Source organism: Scylla paramamosain, unplaced genomic scaffold, assembly GCF_035594125.1.
Source record: "Scylla paramamosain isolate STU-SP2022 unplaced genomic scaffold, ASM3559412v1 Contig129, whole genome shotgun sequence".
Taxonomy (NCBI): domain Eukaryota; kingdom Metazoa; phylum Arthropoda; class Malacostraca; order Decapoda; family Portunidae; genus Scylla; species Scylla paramamosain.
The window spans coordinates 38,056-57,498 of record NW_026973794.1 but is presented as its reverse complement, the minus strand read 5'-3'; the positions used below and the strand labels follow the sequence as shown (position 1 = coordinate 57,498).

The 19,443-nt window shown below is 46.0% G+C and overlaps 1 protein-coding gene and 1 long non-coding RNA gene across 14 annotated transcripts; one reads left to right on the top strand and one right to left on the bottom strand.

Moving 5' to 3' along the window:
• Positions 1 to 208: 208 nt before the first annotated feature.
• Positions 209 to 12,912, bottom strand: LOC135099445 (uncharacterized). 13 transcript variants are annotated; one of them, XM_064001825.1, is made up of 8 exons: positions 10,291 to 10,720; positions 9,810 to 10,138; positions 7,555 to 7,993; positions 6,405 to 7,181; positions 5,816 to 5,998; positions 2,595 to 2,711; positions 2,274 to 2,453; positions 209 to 1,345 (listed from the first exon to the last, which is right to left on the bottom strand). In XM_064001825.1, exons 3-8 carry the CDS (start codon positions 7,555 to 7,557, stop codon positions 836 to 838), a joined length of 1,770 nt encoding a protein of 589 aa, XP_063857895.1. In that variant the 5' UTR covers positions 7,558 to 7,993; positions 9,810 to 10,138; positions 10,291 to 10,720; the 3' UTR covers positions 209 to 835. The 13 variants fall into 13 exon arrangements, with proteins under 13 accessions (XP_063857895.1, XP_063857891.1, XP_063857896.1 ...); XM_064001821.1 differs by lacking the exons at positions 9,810 to 10,138; positions 10,291 to 10,720 and adding an exon at positions 12,759 to 12,912; XM_064001826.1 differs by lacking the exons at positions 9,810 to 10,138; positions 10,291 to 10,720 and adding an exon at positions 11,863 to 11,986.
• On the top strand, positions 8,259 to 17,527 carry LOC135099447 (uncharacterized). The gene is made up of 2 exons (XR_010267975.1): positions 8,259 to 8,398; positions 15,434 to 17,527. It is a non-coding gene; the product is annotated as an uncharacterized LOC135099447 (long non-coding RNA).
• Positions 17,528 to 19,443: the final 1,916 nt, after the last annotated feature.

Genomic DNA, 19,443 nt, shown 5'->3' with positions numbered 1-19,443 from the left:
AACAACAACAACAACAACAACAACAACAACAACAACAACAACAACAATAATAATAATAATAATAATAATAATAATAATAATAATAATAATAATAATAATAATAATAATAAGAGTAACAATAATGGTAATGGTGACAAGAGGAGCACAAGTGTAACTGAGGGTGCAGCGCGGCCTTTCACTTCCACTTGAAGGAAAATGAAAGGCAAGATTTGTGTTTGTACAATAATGTTATTGAGGAGAAGCAAGATGAGACAGTGTGGACCAGTGATGTGAACACTGGTGACAGAAGTGTTTGCTGATGAAAACTTTATTTGTGTTGTTAGTGAAGGACCAATGTGTGAAGTGGTGTGTCCTGCCGCCAGTATTTACACCAACAACCGCCACCATCACAACACACTGCCAGCACCACGACATGCACGCTGAACTGTGTGTGTGTGTGTCTGTCTGTATGTGTCTGTCTATCTGTCTGTCTGTCTGTGTGTCCGTGTGTGTGTGTGTGTGTGTATGTGTGTGTGTGTGTGTGTGTGTGTGTGTGTGTGTGTGTGTGTGTGTGTGTGTGTGTGTGTGTGTGTGTGTGTGTGTGTGTGTGTGTGTGTGTGTGTGTGTGTGTGTGTGTGTGTGTGTGTGTGTGTGTGTGTGTGTGTGTGTGTGTGTGTGTGTGTGTGTGTGTGTGTGTGTGTGTGTGTGTGTGTGTGTGTGTGTGTGTGTGTGTGTGTGTGTGTGTGTGTGTGTGTGTGTGTGTGTGTGTGTGTGTGTGTGTGTGTGTGTGTTTGCTTCTTTCCTCTTAAAAAAAAAATAATAATAATAATAATATTGGTAGTGGTGTGGTGCAGCACTACTGTGACAGCACCACGCCACACTGCACCACAATCACCTCAGTAATGGGGTGGTGCCGGGCTGCCTCCTGCACCACCTCCAGGCCCCGCACCACCTGGCCAAAGACACCACGCCAAACTCTATCACGCTGAATGTCCCGGGTGATGATGATGAACTGAGCACCACGGGCAGGGTCACCACGCCACCGCCACAACACAGTCCCCGCCTTGCCTGACTGCCAGTACTCACCCTGGTCAAGGTGAGGCAGCAGGGCGGCTCCTCCCCTCCCATCACCTGTCTGGTAGTCTCCTCCCAGCACACACTCCCCCGGCTGTCCCTCATATATCACCTTAAACAGCCTGGTGTTGGCGTAGCAGGCGCCCCGCTGGCCCGAGCACAGCAGCATGAACTGCCGGCCCAGGGGGGTGTCCTGGGGTAGACTCACCACCACCCGCCGCGCCGCGCTGCCGGACCACACCAGGTCCAGGAACACCTCGCAGGGTGGGGCGGCCGGCACCACCTCCCCCATCTGGAACACGTTATTGTTATTGTTGTTGTTGTTGTTGATAGTAGTAGTAGAAGTAGTATTATTATTGTTATTATTATTATTATTATTATTATTATTATTATTATTATTATTATTATTATTATTATTGTTATTATTATTACTATTATTATTATTATTACTACTATCATTATTTTTGTTATTATTAGTAGTGTTATCATTATTACAGTTATAGGTTTTACAATTTTCATCATCACCATCATCATCATCAGTAGCAGCATCAGAAGTATTCTTATCTTTTAAATTCTTTAAATGTTTATGAGTATTGATAGTGTTCTTATTACTGTCATAACTATTAGTGTCATTGTCACCATGGCTGTCGTGGTCACCATCATTATCACCATCTCCATATCACTGTTGACAGTAACAATAATAATAGTAATGATAACAATACTAACATAAATAATGACAACAATGACCTTTTTTCTGTGATGACGCTCATTACTCTGATTATTGGTGGTGTTTGAGATGATGATTCCCTCGTGATGAGTACTGGCACTGTGAGGAGGATGACAAGACCCGCCTGCCACACCGCCAGGGGCACCAGTGAGGGGGAGGGAGGACAGCGGTGCAGCCCTCACGGTGCTGCTGTGACAGCCCCCACCGCCAGGGAGGAGGGAGGGACACTGCCTGGCGGAGGGGTAGGGCGGGGAGTGTGGGAGGGAGGGACAGTGCCTGGCGGAGGGGCAGGGCGAGGAGTGTGGGGAGGGTGTGGGCGTGCAGGGAAGGAGGGAGGGAGGGAGGGGCAGTGGCTGGCGGAGGGACAGGGTGTGGTGGACCAGGTGAGGGGGGGTAAGGGTGAGAACGGGTGCGTGAGTGTTGTGACGGGCAGTCCCCTTCCCTACAGCCACGTGGTGGTGGCACCAGGGCGGGGCGCGACGCCCTGACAAACCTGCAGGGTGGCGGTGAAGTTCGGCAGGGCCTGGGCCTGCAGGGAGTGGAGGTAAAGGCTGCCGTCTTCAAGGCTGATCCTTGCTTGCCGAGTCTGTCCCTCCACGTCGTGGACGGCGAAGACAAGGCCAGCCTCCACCAGGCCCCTGACACGCTGTGTTAGGCTGTGCAGGTCCTTGGCCTGCAGGGAGGAGGAGGCAGCAAGTCAGGCTGGCAGTTTGGGGAAGGGATACAAGCAGTACATTTCAAAAGGCAGCAGCAGCAGTAGCAGCAGCAGACCTTTAGGCATTCAGCAGCCTGCTCAGTGTAAAGGGAGACTTACACGGGGTAATTCACGGCTGCTTTTAGCCGGGATCATGCAGCCAGAAGAAAAAAGCAGCCGGGATTTGCTGAATTGCCGGAGCAGCCGGGAAGCCGGTCTGTGGGTGTGATGGGCCGCCTTGACGCCATTTTCCCGGGTCAAATAAGAACAATTATCAATATAGAATTGAAAATAGTGGAATGTTGATGGCAAGTGTTTTAGTAATAATCACTGACTGTCTGCCAATATGTACAATAAATGGATTAAATATTTACATTCATTTACAAAAATTGTGGAAAACAGACGAGGAACATCATGTTTGTTTATGTGTTCAGTGAGGCAGCCAGCGCCCCAGCACGTGTGTACCACAGCACCACAGCACCACAGCCTGCCAGGCTATATACACCAGGCAGTGAGGCAGCCAGCGCCCCAGCACGTGTGTACCACAGCACCACAGCACCACAGCACCACAGCCTGCCAGGCTATATACACCAGGCACTGAGGCAGCCAGCGCCCCAGCACGTGTGTACCACAGCACCACAGCACCACAGCCTGCCAGGCTATATACACCAGGCACTGAGGCAGCCAGCGCCCCAGCACGTGTGTACCACAGCACCACAGCACCACAGCACCACAGCCTGCCAGGCTATATACACCAGGCACTGAGGCAGCCAGCGCCCCAGCACGTGTGTACCACAGCACCACAGCACCACAGCCTGCCAGGCTATATACTCGTACACCAGGCAGTGAGGCAGCCAGCGCCCCAGCACGTGTGTACCACAGCACCACAGCACCACAGCCTGCCAGGCTATATACGCCAGTAATAAGTCCACACTCATTTCTTCCTTTGCTTTCTCTTCAAGCACAGCAAAACTACAGCCATAGCAACCAGCTCGTCGGAGGACGACTCCATCTTGATTGTTTGCGTCGTGATGCAGCGGACCAGCGGGACCAGCGGCTGCTCTCCATCATCACCAGAATCTCATGCACTTTATATTTCTGCCCGGAACCATGCCAAGTCTGTTCTCCAACTAGCCAAAAACTCCTTCATTAACAGAAAATGTCAAAACCTTTCAAGATCTAACTCCCCTCGTGATTTCTGGCATCTAGCCAAAAATACCTCCAATAACTTTGCTTCTTCTTCTTTCCCTCCTCTATTTCAACCAGATGGCACCACTGCTATCACATCTATTTCTAAAGCTGAACTCTTTGCTCAAACCTTTGCTAAAAACTCTACCTTGGACGATTCTGGGCTTGTTCCTCCCTCTCCTCCACCCTCTGACTATTAAATATTTTCATGCCACCTATTAAAATTCTTCGCAATGATGTTTTCCATGCCCTCGCTGGCCTAAACCCTCGGAAGGCTTATGGACCTGATGGGGTCCCTCCTATTGTTCTCCGAAACTGTGCCTCCGTGCTTGCACCTTGCCTCGTCAAACTCTTTCAGCTCTGTCTGTCAACATCTACCTTTCCTTCTTGGAAGTTTGCCTACATTCAACCTGTTCCTAAAAAGGGTGACCGTTCTAATCCCTCAAACTACCGTCTTATTGCTTTAATTTCCTGCCTATCTAAAGTTTTTGAATCTATCCTCAACAGGAAGATTCTTAAACATCTATCACTTCACAACCTTCTATCTGATCGCCAGTATGGGTTCCGTCAAGGCCGCTCTACTGGTGATCTTCTGGCTTTCCTTACTGAGTCTTGGTCATCCTCTTTTAGAGATTTTGGTGAAACTTTTGCTGTTGCCTTGGACATATCAAAAGCTTTTGATAGAGTCTGGCACAAAGCTTTAATTTCCAAACTACCCTCCTACGGTTTCTATCCTTCTCTCTGTAACTTCATCTCAAGTTTCCTTTCTGACCGTTCTATTGCTGCTGTGGTAGACGGTCACTGTTCTTCTCCTAAATCTATTAACAGTGGTGTTCCTCAGGGTTCTGTCCTGTCACCCACTCTCTTCTTATTATTCATTAATGATCTTCTAAACCAAACTTCTTGTCCTATCCACTCCTACGCTGATGATACCACCCTGCACTTTTCCACGTCTTTTCATAGACGTCCAATCCTTCAGGAGGTAAACATGTCACGGAGGGAAGCCACAGAACGCCTGACTTCTGATCTTTCTAAAATTTCTGATTGGGGCAGAGCAAACTTGGTATTGTTCAATGCCTCAAAAACTCAATTCCTCCATCTATCAACTCGACACAACCTTCCAGACAATTATCCCCTCTTCTTCAATGACACTCAACTGTCCCCCTCTTCTACACTGAACATCCTCGGTCTGTCCTTTACTTATAATCTGAACTGGAAACTTCACATCTCATCTCTAGCTAAAACAGCTTCTATGAAGTTAGGTGTTCTGGGACGTCTCCGCCAGTTTTTCTCACCCTCCAGCTGCTAACTCTGTACAAGGACCTTATCCGTCCATGTATGTAGTATGCTTCACATGTCTGGGGGGCTTCCACTCATACTGCTCTTCTAGACAGGGTGAAATCAAAAGCTTTTCGTCTCATCAACTCCTCTCCTCTAACTGACTGTCTTCAGCCTCTCTCTCACCGCCGCAATGTTGCATATCTAGCTGTCTTCTACCGCTATTTTCATGCTAACTGCTCTTCTGATCTTGCTAACTGCATGCCTCCCCTCCTTCCGCGGCCTCGCTGCACAAGACTTTCTCCTTTCTCTCACCCCTATTCTGTCCATCTCTCTAACGCAAGAGTTAACCAGTATTCTCAATCATTCATCCCTTTCTCTGGTAAACTCTGGAACTCCCTGCCTGCTTCTGTATTTCCACCTTCCTATGACTTGAATTCCTTCAAGAGGGAGGTTTCAAGACACTTATCAATTTTTGACCACTGCTTTGATCCTTTTATGGGACTGCCATTTCAGTGGGCATTTTTTTTTTTTTTTTAGATTTTTGTTGCCCTTGGCCAGTGTCCTTCTTACATAAAAAAAAAAAAAATGTGAAGGCTTTCGACTGACCAGCCGGCTGGAAAAACAGCCCCTGCAAACCCACCTTAGCACACCACCCCACACTGGCAGGAGAGAGAGAGAGAGAGAGAGAGAGAGAGAGAGAGAGAGAGAGAGAGAGAGAGAGAGAGAGAGAGAGAGAGAGAGAGAGAGAGAGAGAGAGAGATAGAGAAAGGCTGCGGAAAGAGAGAGCAACAAGGAGAGAGAAAGAGCCATGAGCCGCGCACCAAGAGCAGCGCTGACAGGCAGCAGTGACACTCGTGACCTGACACACTCACCGTCAGGGGCGGCGCCAGCAGGGCCTGCAGCCTATCCGCGATGGAGGAGGCCTCGGGCCAGGCTGCTGGGAGGCTGGAGTCCCCCGAGGCTGCAGCAGCAGTGCCCGCTGCCTCCAGGGCTGCCTGTGTGGCAGCGGCGGCAGCGGTGGCGGCCTGCAGGGCTGCGCGCGATGCCTCTGCCACCTGAAACACAGCACGGCAGTGAGGCTGTGTGTGTGTGTGTGTGTGTGTGTGTGTGTGTGTGTGTGTGTGTGTGTGTGTGTGTGTGTGTGTGTGTGTGTGTGTGTGTGTGGCACCGTGCAAACGGAGGGACGTGTGGTGAAGGCCTGGCCTGTGGTAAATAAGTTAGGCAGGAGTGTTGATAATGGTGGTTTGAGGTAAGTGTTTGTAATTAGTTTAATACTGTGTACCACTGTGTAACTCAACAAGTGACTGATGAAGTGTTGACGCGCTACTTGGAGTTTAATGTTTTAACATTGTTGTGAAGTAAAGCACATGTTTGGGACTACAAACATTGTATTGTATATGAATGTTGTATGCACAGCTTGAGGTGTGCTCAGTAAACTCACTCACTCAATCACTCACTGACCGTTGCCAGAAGAGTGACCTGCAAGCACAACAAGTGTGAGGCCACACCCACCCTGGTGACGAAGGTGACGGCGTGGACATCGGGAAACACTCCCAGGCACTCCCCTGTTCTCTGACTGTCCTCCTCCACCAGAAGGTCTGTGTCCTCAATGACCTCGTAAGCTTCCTGCCGTGTTGCGGCCGTGCGCAGCGACTGTAGCGCGGCGTGCAGCTGCTGCTCCTTCTGCCGCACCTCCTCCTGCCTGCCCTCCACCCGGGACTCCTCGCGGTGCACCGCTTCCCGGGCACTCTTGCTCTGGTCCACCAGCGTCTGCAGCTCGTCTTGCAGCCGCTGCTGGCGACTGCTCCAGCCACCGAGGGTTGTCAGGTACTCGGCCAGCTGGCTCTGCTCCTCCTGGCAGGAGCGGATGGCAGCCAGGACATTCGCTTCCTGCTCCTGCAGCAGGGACTGTGCCCTCTTGCTGAGTCCCGTTGTCGCCTTTGGTGCAGGCCGTGTCACTGGTGGGGCTGTCTGCTTCCCTGGCTCGGCTGGCAGAGAGGCCAGTCCTGCACCCCTCAGCCTCCTCACCAGTCCCTCAACAGCATAGGCGATGGGGAACTGGCCCGCCTCGGGCACGGCGTGACTCGCCCGGCAGGTGGGGCACGTGACGGCACCCTGCTGCTTCAGTCCGTCAATGCACGGCGAGCACACTGTATGGCCACAGGGCAGGTTGTGTGGCCGCCTGAGGGTGTCGTCAAAGGTGGTGAGGCACACTGGACACTCCTCCACGTTGTCGTCCTGCAACAAAGAGGCGGCGTGAGGGACTCACTGCACACAGCCCGGCACGCTCCCCACACCAAACACCTCATGCTGCTGCTGCTGCTGCTGCTGCTTTCAATCTTTCCTCCACCATTAACCCCTCACCTTCATGTTTTCCCCCTCATTCACAACCACTCATTTAATATATATATATATATATATATATATATATATATATATATATATATATATATATATATATATATATATATATATATATATATATATATATATATATATATATATATATATATATATATATATATATATATATATATATATATATATATATATATATATATATATATATATATATATATATAATTTCAGTACTGTTGAGGACAACACTCACCATGGCTCAAGCTGTCTGCTTCTGTGTTGCTGGCCTTGCTTCAGGCTGCCTGCCTCTGTGTTGCTGGCCTTGCTTCAGGCTGCCTGCCTCTGTGTTGCTGGCCTTGCTTCAGGCTGCCTGCCTCTGTGTTGCTGCCCTTGCTTCAGGCTGCCTGCCTCTGTGTTGCTGGCCTTCCTTCAGGCTGCCTGCCTCTGTGTTGCTGGCCTTCCTTCAGGCTGCCTGCCTCTGTGTTGCTGGCCTTGCTTCAGGCTGCCTGCCTCTGTGTTGCTGCCCTTGCTTCAGGCTGCCTGCCTCTGTGTTGCTGGCCTTGCTTCAGGCTGCCTGCCTCTGTGTTGCTGGCCTTCCTTCAGGCTGCCTGCCTCTGTGTTGCTGGCCTTCCTTCAGGCTGCCTGCCTCTGTGTTGGTGCCACAATGCGCGTCACACTCCGCCTCCTTGCTCCTGATTGGATGGAGATGCAATTCACCAGTTAGTCAAGAAATAAGCTCACTTAAAGTTATAGCAAAATGAACCAAAGTAATGGCAAATAAACCTTATTGCAATGGAAGCCGTGTGGGGACAATAGGTCGCTGTAAGGCACACATGCTTGCAGGCACCTTGTTGTTGTGCGAGCGTATCAAGCAAAGGGTGGTGATGCCGACGTGTGCTTCATGTGGCTCACTCACGGGGAGGGAAGCATTAATGAAGAACTAAAGGAATTAATATTGAGAAATTATGATGCGGTGAGAGGGGCAGCATGGGCGGATGAGGAGCAACTTCAACACCTATGTTTCTCCGCGTCACCAGCGCCGCCAGGTGATGTCGCCAGAGGTACTACGTGCTCACGCCACCGCCAACAGTCCACAGGTGAGTTAAGACAAGAGTGATAAGATTACTACTCGTATCACACCTGTGGCGGCGGAGAGTTGAGGAGGTGGCCACTGGAAGAATCGCAGTATCTGGCAGTATCTGGTAACTTCCATCGCCTCTCATGTCGGGGAAAAGCTGCCACACTGATACCCGAAGCAACTCCCGCCTTGTCTGGCAGCTGACTTTCATGTCACTGCTGAACTGACCGACCATCAACGTGAACAACACAAACATTACTTTTATTCCGCTTTATAGAAGTATTCTTTCCTTAACATTTGAATAACAATTACCTCTCAGATCTGTGATGGGACAAATGCTCCTCACCGAGGTGTGGTCCTCTTATTGATGAGATACTGTCCTGTCTGTTGTGAGTGATGCAACACATATCACTGTCACTGGCGCCGCCAGTGACAGTGATATGTGTTGCATCCGCGTTGTAATGTCGTGTTTCTATGTTGCACGGTGTTGGTGCGTCCCTAATCTATAAGACTGGCTTTTGTGGGTTCAAGGGAACGCTTTAAGTTTCTATAATTTTTACCTAATTTGTGTCATTTACATATATTTACACTCAGACGATCATATACGACTTCCGACAACAACGAAAATCTACGAAAATAGTTTCATCTCTCTTCAGATAAATACCATTAAATATCTGGAACACTTCACATTACACTTCCGATTCAAATCATTTCACATATTTAACACTCACTGATAAATCACATCCTACACAAACCTCGCACCTAATATTCAATGAGAAACACATCCCACACCTACCCAATCCCTCTCTGTCGATATATAACACCAACATTTTACTGTGACTGCATTGCAACTGTGTGGCACCTTATGCCCATCCTGACCCTCTCTGGTCTGACAGCTCTGTCTAGCTTGTCTCTCTGTCTGCTTCTGTCTATTCCCGTCTCCTACACCTTGTAATATACACGTGATGTTATAGCAACCTTTTGCCCCAACAAGGCTTCCGTTGTTATAACATTTATTTTCCAATATTTCGATCATTTAGTTCATTTTCCTGTAACTTTCAATAAGGTTAATTTTCGAGTAAGTATATTTATTTCCTCATACTTTGATCATACAGTTCATTTTCCTATACTTTCCGCAAGGTCCACTTTCAAGTAACTCTATTTATCTTCCCATACTTCGATCATACAGTTTATTTTCCCTTAACTTTCACTAAGGTTCATTCTCGAGTAGCTTTGGTAATCGCATCTTCTTCTAATCAAGAACAAGGAGGCGGCGGTTCCTATGGTGTGCTGCCTGTCCGTGTTGTCCACATCATCTGCTTCCGGTGTCCTCTGCTTCCCTCGTATACTAATTCAGTGATGGTCACCTGAGTACCTCTTCTTGTAATCTTGTGCTAATCTCCGGCTTTGTTAGTGTTGTGATGACTCACCGGATTTTGTTGTTCTCCTCGGTGGCCACGTCTCGTCTCTTCTTGCTACCTGTTGTCGTGTTTATCATCTTCTTCCCTCATTTATTCTTCCTACTTTTTATTTCCTTCTTCATTTCTTCATTCTTGTTTAATTCTTCTTTCACCTTACGTGTTTCATTTTGTCTTGTTTCCAGGGTTAAAACAGTAAATATGAGCAATGAGTCCCTAAAAGACTTTTTGAACGACAGCCACGATGATGAACGCTTCCTGCAGCACTCTGGACGTGTCGCTCGCTCTTACCTCAGTGACGACTCTCGCCTCACTCTCGCCTCGTCAGCAGATATCTAGGTCTGCGATGCACAAAACAAGGAAATGACGCTTGGTGAGTCTAACCTGAACAAAATTTCCCTAGTGTTTTTAGATGCTGTGTAGGAAATACATGATTTACCAACGCCAAAATGTTGTCTCTGTTTGAGCATAAGTGTGACAGGGATATATTTACCTACATGAGGCCTGACAGGCCGTGACTGAGGGGAGGGCTGAGAGTAGTAAATCGTTCAGCCTGTTAAAGACTGCTATGTCATCTCCTGAATTGCCCTCCCTTAAAGACCCTGGCCAAGACCAGCCAAGGCACAGTCGCTGAGTGGTGGCGGAAGGCGCTGGCCAGTCGCCGCTCAGCATCACGGAGGTCAACCACCACCAACACCACAACCACCTCGTTTTCCACTTCCTCCTCTTCTTCCTCCTGCAAGTGTCGTGTTATCCTTTTGTTTATTTACAGTGAAGCCAAGGCTATGACCACATTTTCCGAGTAACCTCTTCACTCACTTCTACTGAAGGTTGCAGGACAGCTGATAAGGGCGTCCTCCCACAGCCTGATAACAGCTATCATGCTATAGATAACGCTGGCAGGCCTTGAGTCAGGCGGCCAGCAGAAGCAGCAGCAACAGCAACAGTAGTAGTAGTAGTAGTAGTAGTAGTAGTAGTAGTAGTAGTAGTAGTAGTAGTTGTTGTTGTTGCTGTTGTTGTAGCAGTAGTGTAACCCGTAATAATTTCTTTAGTTTCTGTTTCTGTTTCCGCTAATGTGTTCCGTTTTCTATAACTTGTTTTTATCTCTACAGGCTTCTGTTGCACTTTCTCAGATAAACTTGTGTGCCCCATTGTGCTTTTTCTGTCACTCCTGTCACTACATCTGGTAACTTTGCTGTTGTTCTTCATTAGTCATACCTGGTGCAATGCAAAGTTGGGCTGTCTATCCTGTATATGGATGAGTGTGAGGAAATACTGAACTGCCTTTAAGGCACAGGGAAGTGGATAGTTGTATCAACATAAAAATTTTATTGTAAGTAAATCTTAATATTGATATGTTTATGCCACAGTTTCAGCTCGTATCTGTGAAAAGAAAAAAAGAAAAAAGAAAAACCCTAGAAATAACATGTCATCATCTTAATGAAATAGGCTTGAACAGTTTAAGAGATAATATAATTTTAAAACTAGGAATTTATAGCCTATTAAATTGTCTATATCATTTACTATCCACTTTTTAAAATTTTTGCATATGTAACCCTTTTAACCCACAGTGAATATGCGGTCAGTTTTTTTTTCAGTTGCAAGGTAATAAAATTAATAAATTTTAAAAAAGTAATAAAAAATACTAACTTACGTTTATAAAGCAATTCAAGCCAAAGAAAACAAGATAAAAATTAAGAAAATCGGATGATAAATAGAAAAGTAGATAGAAATTAAAGCACAGTGAGTGGCAAACACGTTTCGAGAAAAACGCCCCTGAAGACGCGTCAGAACCTGCCTGCAGCGTACGCGAGATCTTTCTGGAGTTTCTTGTTTCTCATCCTCAATCTTGGTTTCACATTCATCTTGGCATCTTGATTCTTCAAGTATTTGCTCATCAATGTGGTGTGTTCTACTCCAAGAAGTGAATCCAGGCAACTGGGCGGGGGTTGGCATGCGGTGACGCCTGCGAACTCGACCCCGCTACAACCACATCTTCTTCTATAGAGGGTGGTGTTGTCTCTCTTCTTTTTTTTTTTCTTCTTGAGCCTTCTCTAGCCCTTACCTTCGCTGCTCCACGAATCTCTTCCTCTTTCGCATTTTGCAAAAGCAACAAAATGCTGATGAAAGACGGATGACGCGATGACACATACTTTCTCAATAATAGCCGGGAGCAGCACTGAGGTTGGAAAGGGAAGACGCTCTGTCCCAGAGGAACCACTGATGTGTTACCATATGAGTGAGCAAGTAATTTTCATATGTTTGATTTTTCATGGATTTCTCTCGAATTTTTTCCAAAAAATACCACTGCCTGCGGTCTGAGAGTAAATTAACCTTTTACGGGTGAATGGGCGTGTAAACACTTATAATTGAGATATTCAAATGAAATTAACACAGTGTTGCCATATGACTGAGCTAGTGGTTGGTATATTTTTCATTTTTCATGATTTTTCGAGATTTTCCATGTTATTTCGTTGCCCCGCGCCTTAACTCGTAGTAAGGTGTTAATCACGTCACATGACGTGCTCCTGTTGGGTACGTCCACAGGTTTCTCGCGTCACATGACGTTTTTCACGTTTTGCACTTGCTTGCTCTGTGTGGGCAATAACTATTCCTGTGGGAGTGTCTGGCATATCACTCGAGCTTTACTTTTCCCAGCAAACACTAATTCTTCATCACTTACTTCCTCGCTTTCAGCATCGCCTTCTCCACTATACACATAACCTTTATCTTTATTGCTATCATCTAGAGCAATGGTTCTCAAACTTTTTTCATGAGCGACCCTATTTGGGCATTTCATTCCTTCGCGACCCATGATTGGTTCATATGTGATGAAGTTGTAGAATAAACCAATAAGAACGAAATATTATTATTATTATCAGTTAGTAAATATAGTAAGTAGCATATGAAGCAAGATATTATATAATTTTACACACACACACACACACACACACTACTCACACAAATGACTGCAAACGGCACAACCTCCCTCGCCTGCGGTCGGTGGAAACAGACACCGCGCACGAGCCTGCATGGGCCCACTGCCAGTCCAACATACGCGTTTGATACAGGAGTCATTCCTGTCAGAGGCACCAGTACGTGGGGCCCAGGAGGAGGGAGGTGGGGGAAGATGAACATACATAACAAAAGTAATTTGTGGTTAAAGAAGAATAATTCAATTAAGTAACTGAAATACACTGAAACACTGAAAGCATGATAATGTTCCTGTGTCCCTGCGACCCATCAAAATTGATCTCGCGACCCAACTTTGGGTACCCATAGTTTGAGAACCACTGAATTCTAGATTCTAGAGGGTCATCACTATCAGAGCTACCAGAATAATCAACAAATCTTCCATCATATTCGCTGATATTTGAAAAAACGTCACGTGATATGACAAACCTGTCGGCGTACCCGGCAGGAACACATAAGAAAATAATCATTATGTGCTAAAAATGTTGCTGGAAAAATAAGAGTGGAAAGTGTATCAACAACGGGGAGTACATCTGGCAACGGCGCGGGAATTCCTGACGTGACTCACCGGTGTTGGGATTTAAAAATAGTGAACTGCGCATTTCAAAATGTCTTCATTGTTTTACAGAGATGGTTCTGAATTGTTTGGGGTAGGAAAAAAAAATTGTACTATGTAAAATAATGAAACACGTTACGGGTCGTATTAAACGCTTCCTCGTCCCCTCTCCACAGTTTTCAGGAAGCTCTACTGACAACGCAGTGGTTTTCAAGGACGTTCTAATAATTGTGATAATTTTTAACAAGCAATTCCGTATAATCAGTGAGGAAAACACTTATTGGAATGCGAGTGTTCACCTCTGTGCCATTTGAAAACTGTGTGTGTGAGAGAAGGAAGGGTTTGGTACAAGCCGAATTTCTTGATTAGAGGAACAAATGCATGGCACGCCTTAACGTTCCTCTCTTGAGACAAAAAAAAAAAAAAAGTGTGTAAATAAATAAATAAATAAGATAAATAAATAAAAATAAATAAATAAATAAAGGGGAAATGTAGAGTTAGGGTGAGAGGTCTTGAGATCCAGACCTCCAGCGTGATCGTAATTGGGTGAATGTACTTGTGAGAGACGGAGATAAATAGATAAATAAATAAAATAAAAATAAAAATCGCGATTGTTATAGAAAAAGAAGCAAGAAGGGAAGAGTTTTGGTTTGTGTGAGCAGGAAGGGTTAGCTGTGGTGAGTGTGAAGGCAGCTGTAACAAACATGAGGCATTTGTCAACAGAATCTGAATGGTAAGTGTGTTGTGGAAGTGTTCAGTGTATGCGTGTATGTAGCCCACGTGTATGACTTTGTTGTTGTTGTTTGGTGAGCACTGTGGAGTGTTTGGCTTCCCCCGTCCAATGCAACATCTTGAAAGGGTAAATTATTCATCGTATTCCGTGACTGTGAGTCAGCGGTTCATCAGCGTGTTGCCACAGGCGGGGTGAAGTGGTGGTGTGGTAGCGGGGCGGGGTGGGGTGGCGGAGCCTAGTGGAGCGAGGGTGGAGGTGATGGGCGAGATGTGGAGTTTGCTTCATTGTGCACTGGAGGGTTTTTTGTACTGGAGTTTGCATCAAGTTAAGGAACACAGCAGTAGCAGAGGTAGTGTGCAATAGGCGCCGGATATATATATATATATATATATATATATATATATATATATATATATATATATATATATATATATATATATATATATATATATATATATATATATATATATATATATATATATATATATATATATATATATATATATATATATATATATATATATATATATATATATATATATATATATATATATATATATATATATATATATATATATATATATATATATATATATATATATTCTGGTGTATTACTGAACTTAGCGAGGAATGGTGACATAGACTTACGAGTGTTATATAAGCAAATGCATGTTTTCACTATTTAAACATAAGTACACATTTGTCACCTCTCTCTCTCTCTCTCTCTCTCTCTCTCTCTCTCTCTCTCTCTCTCTCTCTCTCTCTCTCTCTCTCTCTCTCTCTCTCTCTCTAACATGGCATATTTTTTTTTAGTTTTGCGTTTATGATGAGTATTCTATATGTAATAGTATTTCTAATCATAATTTCTTGTAAGTCTCATAATGAGAAATTTAAAACAGGTTGTGAGCAGGATTTGGGCGCACACTTCGTAAGTGGCGGCCCTTCACTCAGTTAACACGGTGTAAGGAGGTGTATTGGTGCTTTATACACCAAAAACTTGTCTGGCTGTTTTCTTTCCATATGAGCTGATGTAAGGCATGTACCGGTGGGTTTCTGTCTTGTTAAGTAAAGGATTATGTTAGTGCGTAGTGTTTACCTCTTTAGTGCTTCACAAAAAAGTGCCACTCAGCCACAACTTTTATGTAAGTCTTTGTAGTACACCACTGCACAAAACTTATGTCATTTCCCTGTAGATCTTGTTTGTATTTTTATTCCAGTATGCTCAAGCCCACGGGTGATTTCTTTCATTGATATGCAGGCCTCACGTACACTTCATTCTTTGTCAGTGTCGTGCTGTATTCGCGGTGATCAGTGAACTGCTGGCTGATGCAGATCTAGTCTTCTCTTGGGGACTTATTGTCTGCATGTTGACAGGCTGGATCAGCAGAGGAGCCGACACCGCACAGCTCGGCGCTCTTCCCCTGTGCCTGAGCAACACTGCGCTGACACGTCTGTCCGATGCAGGGAGGAGACAGCAAGCGAGAGGCGAGGCTGGGCGGAGTGTGGACATGTCAGGCAGTCAGTGTTCTTAACTAGAGTAAATACAATTGAGAAAAGTAATATACGTGGGGAAAAGGTTTTCAGTTCAGGTTTCCCATGAGATGAAAGTAAAAGGCATGTAGAAAGGTTTGGGTAAGCAATTACAGATTCAATTATGGTAGAATGTTTGTGGAAAAGGGAAATTGCTACATGTTGAGTGTCTTGTTGGGGCAATGGAAGTAAGTGAAAGGAAGGAGAGGCTTTGCTGAGTCTAGCCATGTCTGAGTATTACTGTACGTGATTAGGATAGAGTTGTGAGAATAATTTTTTTTATTTTTTATTTCTACTCATATTTCAATAGTTCTAGAAATAATACCTTCACATATAGCATGTGACATGGAGGGTGTATTTCACCTGTTAATTTTTAGAGTGATTTTTATATTGTGTGCCCTTTACTTTCCGTTTTCTTTCACGGTTAAGGCTGTCTATCGTTCTTTCTTATGATAGACTATGGTATCTCGCCTCGGGTCGATTCACCTCGCAAACTTTGCACATTTTCATTCTTATCTCTGTTATATTTGTGTACTTTAATTCCTAAACTGGGTGTATACCTTGAATGGACACTGCTACTGTGTCATGCGTATAATCACGTTGAAGAAAGTAGCCTATCATGTTTACGGATTCAGGTTTTTTTTTTCCTCTCAAAGTCCACCAGATTTATACATTTAATATGTGAAAGGAGTGGTTGTAACCCCCTTAGAGGGCTGGGGATCCACCTACCATAGTTCCACAACGCAGGGTTACCAAGCAGCCCTTCGCATGAGGCCCCAGAATGCCAGAAACAGCCTTTGTTATGCGAGGAAAAAATACTGAGTGACTTGTGATGTCAGAGTAAAAAATGAATAAGGGAGAGGAAAGGAAATATTTTGATCAGCACGTAACAAATGAAATATCTTAACACAGTACAGTTGATAATGAAACACTGGGTCACTGCATGCGAAGCACCACAGAGAGTACCGTTTCTCACATCTTGATCAAGCACCAAATAAACACATGAAACACGAGATGTGAAGACGATAGTAATTGCTAGGACGATTCTAAGTATTACTCATGACCATGATGAGGTACAAAGCAACCAGCCACCCGCCTGCCTTCATGGCTCCACTACCTGAGAGTGCAACACCTCGGCACACGACCCTCCTGCTGTCTCCCACTGTCTGCCTGCTGTGTGCCTGCGCTTCGCCTTACCTTCGGTGCGCTACACATATCTACGTACACATATCTACGTTCACAAGGTCAATATCTTGCTTCAGAAATTCAGGATACTCACTCCTACAAAATGGTGTCCCTCAGCTCCCCTGCGCCACTAACCACCGATGCACTGAGGGAAGCAGCGCCACTCACGCAGTCATCACTCTTAACCTTGGCACCAGACTGAGTGGTGTGTTGGGCCGACACTCAAGGGGATGGCCTCGGCTCCGCGTGTGCTGTCTTTAACCTCAACAGCTCAATGAGGGCTGTCTTGGGAGGCCAGACTGCTTGCGCCATCATTGGTCTTGTGGAGGGCGGTGACGCGGCTGGTGTCAGTACTGCAAGAAATGCCATTTAAAACCCCTATAACTTCCACTACAACCTCCTGTCAGTGATGCAGATATATTGTTAATTTGTCACTGGAACCACAACAACACCATTAAAAACCCCTATAACTTCCACTACAACATACTGAAATAGTGTTTCTCCTGTCAGTAATGCAGAAATCTGTCACTAGAACCTTAAAAAAACATTCCTACCCCCTCTCTCTCTCTCTCTCTCTCTCTCTCTTTCTCTCTCTCTCTCTCTCTCTCTCTCTCTCTCTCTCTCTCTCTCTCTCTCTCTCTCGCACACATCCCCCTCTTCGTCTTTTAATGTCCCTAAGTGTTTTTATCTTTAATTCTCTTCATTTCTCTCTTTTTCTCATCTATTTTTATCACCTACCCACTCGCCTCTCACTCTCTCACTCTCTCACACTACTCCTCTCACTCTCAATGTCCCTTCTTTTTCCTATCTTTAATTCTCTTCATTTCTCTCTTTCTTCTCATCTCTTTCTGCCACCTACCTACTCCTCTCTCTCTCTTTCTCTCTCTCTCTCTCTCTCTCTCTCTCTCTCTCTCTCTCTCTCTCTCTCTCTCTCTCTCTCTCTCTCTGCAGCCAAGACAAACAAGGAAGGAAAACAAGAAGCCTGCAAACCAATTCAGAAGATGGAATGAAAAAACTGCAAGAATGGTAAGTAGTAGTAGTAGTAGTAGTAGTAGTAATAGGTATTGGGCATGGTAGTGTGTGTGTGTGTGTGTGTGTGTGTGTGTGATTCACAACACGCAACGAGCCCTTTAGAAAGATGTGTGTTAAGAAGGACGTGCCCCCGGCGGTAAGGAAAGCGCGGCAGAGACTTGGGGGTGTGGAGAGGACGGAGAGGGAGCGAGCCGGGAGAGGAAGCTTTACATTAACGGCTGTGTTATCAATGGCTGGAGGCAACAGGCTTTTTAAATGACCCACGGCGAGTGAGCGAGTTGTCTATACCATGGAATCCGAACGGAATTCATACAAAGTTGGAGAAAACTCAAGTGTTGCGAGTGCTGACCAGTATGGTGTTGTGGGAAGTAAAGCCAGCCTGCCAGTGTACGGCTCCCCGGCTACGTATCATGTCTCAGTGAGGTGGCTGGGTGGTGCAGCCGAGGGGCGGGGCGGGGTGGTGTTGTGGTGTGTGTAAAGCGTTGTTAAGCTCACTGGTTCGTGGCGTGGGTGTGAGTGTTGTTGAGCAGGCGTGGCTTCAGTTCAGTAATGTGTCTGGCATCATGTTGTGTTTTGGTGCACACCGCCGAGTTACTCCTTGTTTTTCGAGTGTGTCATTTGCTGCTGTGCAAGAAAGAATGCATCTGGCCATGTAAAGGATGGTTGCATTATCACAGCTGATACGAACCCACGCCTCGGAGCAGCGGTAAAGGAGTTACTTAATCATGTAACGAAAGGTTGTGTTGCTCTGAGCGTTTTGCCGACACTGACAAACGACATTTTGAGAACATTGTGGTCCATGTTGATAGTGATGTTCGAGATGAGAGTAACGCGGATGAACTGCTGACAGGCTATCCCATGAAATATATAAGTGTGTGTGCTGTTAGTTTTAAAGTTTTCTGTTCAGGTTACAGAAAACGAGAGGGATGACTTCGGTAAATGGGAGATGGAAGAGTTTGGCAAGCTGTGGATTGGAAAGGTGATGTCAGTGTCAGAACACGATAATGAGAGGTCACTGCTGGTGAAGATATCAACACTCACTTTAAAAGAGTACTTAACCCAGCGCAGGACAGTCACGATTATGATGTCAGGACACACGTCAGCACCCCAGTGCTAGACAACCCTCCCTGCCCCTGGAGCAAGTCAAGGCTGTGATGTCAGCACACACGTCAGCACCCCAGTGCTAGACAACCCTCCCTGCCCCTGGAGCAAGTCAAGGCTCTGATGTCAGCACACACGTCAGCACCACAGTGCTAGACAACCCTCCCTGCCCCTGGAGCAAGTCAAGGCTCTGATGTCAGCACACACGTCAGCACCACAGTGCTAGACAACCCTCCCTGCCCCTGGAGCAAGTCAAGGCTCTGATGTCAGCACACACGTCAGCACCACAGTGCTAGACAACCCTCCCTGCCCCTGGAGCAAGTCAAGGCTCTGATGTCAGCACACACGTCAGCACCCCAGTGCTAGACAACCCTCCCTGCCCCTGGAGCAAGTCAAGGCTGTGATGTCAGCACACACGTCAGCACCCCAGTGCTAGACAACCCTCCCTGCCCCTGGAGCAAGTCAAGGCTCTGATGTCAGCACGCACGTCAGCACCACAGTGCTAGACAACCCTCCCTGCCCCTGGAGCAAGTCAA

Excerpts from the sequence above, each read along its gene's own strand:
- LOC135099445 (XM_064001816.1), bottom strand. The coding sequence starts at position 12,875 with ATGACTCCTGTATCAAACGCGTATGTTGGACTGGCAGTGGGCCCATGC. Across the intron at positions 2,712-5,815 it reads TGCTGGCGCCGCCCCTGACG|GCGGCCCATCACACCCACAG; the intron begins GTGAGTGTGTCA and ends AATGGCGTCAAG. Across the intron at positions 2,454-2,594 it reads GCAGCCGTGAATTACCCCGT|GCCAAGGACCTGCACAGCCT; the intron begins GTAAGTCTCCCT and ends TCCTCCCTGCAG.